A 1,834-nucleotide genomic window follows, 5' to 3' on the forward strand; every position below is an offset into this window, starting at 1 on the left:
TCAGCTCTGCAGAGAGAGGAGGCAGTAGGGGAGACCCTGAAAGACGAACTGCCTCTTCCCATTTCCCAGGGAGCCACGGCAGCATCCCAGCTGTCCTGGGACAGCAGCACTTGGCATGTCCAGAGGACTCCAGTATCACCATAGTGAGGGCAAGCACCCCAAGCAGATCCCCTCCATCCCCCATGATGGCAGCACCCCAAGACTGGTCCCACACCATCCTTGAGACCCGTCCCCAGCCCATCCCATCACCTGCATGGGCAGAGACACAGTGTCCCTGGCGAGAGCGGCGTTGTGGCACCACAGCGGCAGGCAGGAGGCTGCTGGCAGGAAAAGGGGGCACAGGGGGGACACTCACCTGCTGAGATGGGGGGCAGTGAGAATGTGCCTGGCTGCAGTTCCACAGTGCTCCAGTGTCTCCCCATGAGCTCTGCTCCACCTGCACCCTGTTCCAGTGGTCCTGGGTCCCTACTCACAGCATTGTGGGGTGCCACAGAAGACCGGTGCCGTTTCGCCACCACCACAGGGCCGATCTGAGGTGCCAGGGACATACGCTGGGGACAGAGCAGATGTAATGAAGGATAGACAGGGACCCACTCCCTGACTCTGCCTCCCCACCCCAGAGCACCCAAGCCAAGTAGTCTCACCCTGCCCACTCCACACCAGGTACTGTGGGGACCTGTGGGCACCCAGGCCCCCCACGTGGGCCAGAGCCAGTCCCAGGGCTGGGGGAGGCCAGGCCAGGCCTGCAATGCAGAGGTGTGAGCACAGCAGCATGTAGGATGCCTACACGTGCGGATGAATTATTGAGGAGCCCGGCTGGGCCACGATGGAGGGTAATGGAGTTTCTATTGATTGCTGGAGGTTTGCTGAGAGATGACGCTCCCAGCCCAGCATCAATAAATTAAAACCCCTGTGAGGCTCCTTGCAGTCTCCAATGCAAGGTTGGAGAAGTATCTGGGCGCCCTAACTCTGCATGGCCCAGGGTATCCTCACCCATGCAGGGGGCACAGACCCCATCTCAACACCAGCCCTCAGTGCTGCCACGTCCCAGCATTTCTCACGTACCTGTCTTTCCTGGGCTTTGCGCTTCAGGGTCCGCACCACTGTCATATCAACATCCTGAAAGGCAGTAGAGAAGTGTAGCGCTGGCAGGGCTGAATGGGGCCAGGGCCAGCCCAAAAATCCATGCTCCGGCTCCAACAGCAGCCCACCCCTAACCATGGCCATGCAAGGGAGCTGCCCTACTGCAGGAGTGGGGCAAAACTGCCCCCTCGCTGCTGGGGAGAGGCCAAACCCTGGGGCTCGCAGCAGATCACTCCTTACCACGTCATCCTCAGTGCGGTCGTAGCTGATGTCCGATTGGAACAGGAGGGACTGGCATGACTCATTCACAGCAGATGACCTGCAGAGCGAGCTGGGGGTCAGCCCAGCCAGGGCAATTCCTCCCTGACCAGCACCTACAGCTCCTCCTGGGAGCCCAGAGCTGGCACCTCTGCAGAGCCCAAGCAACCTTGTATGAGCCAGCCCCTCCAGCCCAGCAAAGGTGATAAGGAGAGAAGCAGAGGCAAGCCTAGGGCTGCCTGAGGGGCTGGGGCAAGGGCCACCCTTGTGAGTCCTGCTCACCTCCTGCCTGGTGCCAGGGATGCCCCGAGGCGCCGGCCGGCCAGAGCACTGAGGAATGAGCACTGCTCCCTGCTCAGCACTCCGCTGCCCCACGGCTCCCGCACCAGGCACTCAAAGACCAGCTGAAGTTTGCGCTCCTGCAAACAAAACAGGGTGGCAGAAAGCTGGCTGGGGTTCCCCACAGCCGACCCCAGAAGGTACCCCTGCAGCC

At 61.3% G+C, this 1,834-nt stretch overlaps 1 protein-coding gene across 1 annotated transcript in view; it reads right to left on the reverse strand.

The window, feature by feature from the left end:
* The window catches only part of LOC104539484 (rho GTPase-activating protein gacR-like), a gene marked incomplete at both ends in the record, with an annotated part of 3,215 nt that extends 1,455 nt beyond the window's left edge, over window positions 1-1,760 (reverse strand). The window contains 5 exons of the mRNA XM_010183016.1: window positions 250-355; window positions 474-551; window positions 1,066-1,119; window positions 1,324-1,402; window positions 1,624-1,760. Coding sequence (XP_010181318.1) covers window positions 250-355; window positions 474-551; window positions 1,066-1,119; window positions 1,324-1,402; window positions 1,624-1,760 — 454 coding nt within the window. The remainder of the gene's footprint in view (window positions 1-249; window positions 356-473; window positions 552-1,065; window positions 1,120-1,323; window positions 1,403-1,623) is intronic.
* Between the last annotated feature and the right edge of the window lie 74 nt (window positions 1,761-1,834).

This window comes from Mesitornis unicolor, unplaced genomic scaffold, assembly GCF_000695765.1.
Source record: "Mesitornis unicolor isolate BGI_N332 unplaced genomic scaffold, ASM69576v1 scaffold41694, whole genome shotgun sequence".
Lineage (NCBI taxonomy): Eukaryota > Metazoa > Chordata > Aves > Mesitornithiformes > Mesitornithidae > Mesitornis > Mesitornis unicolor.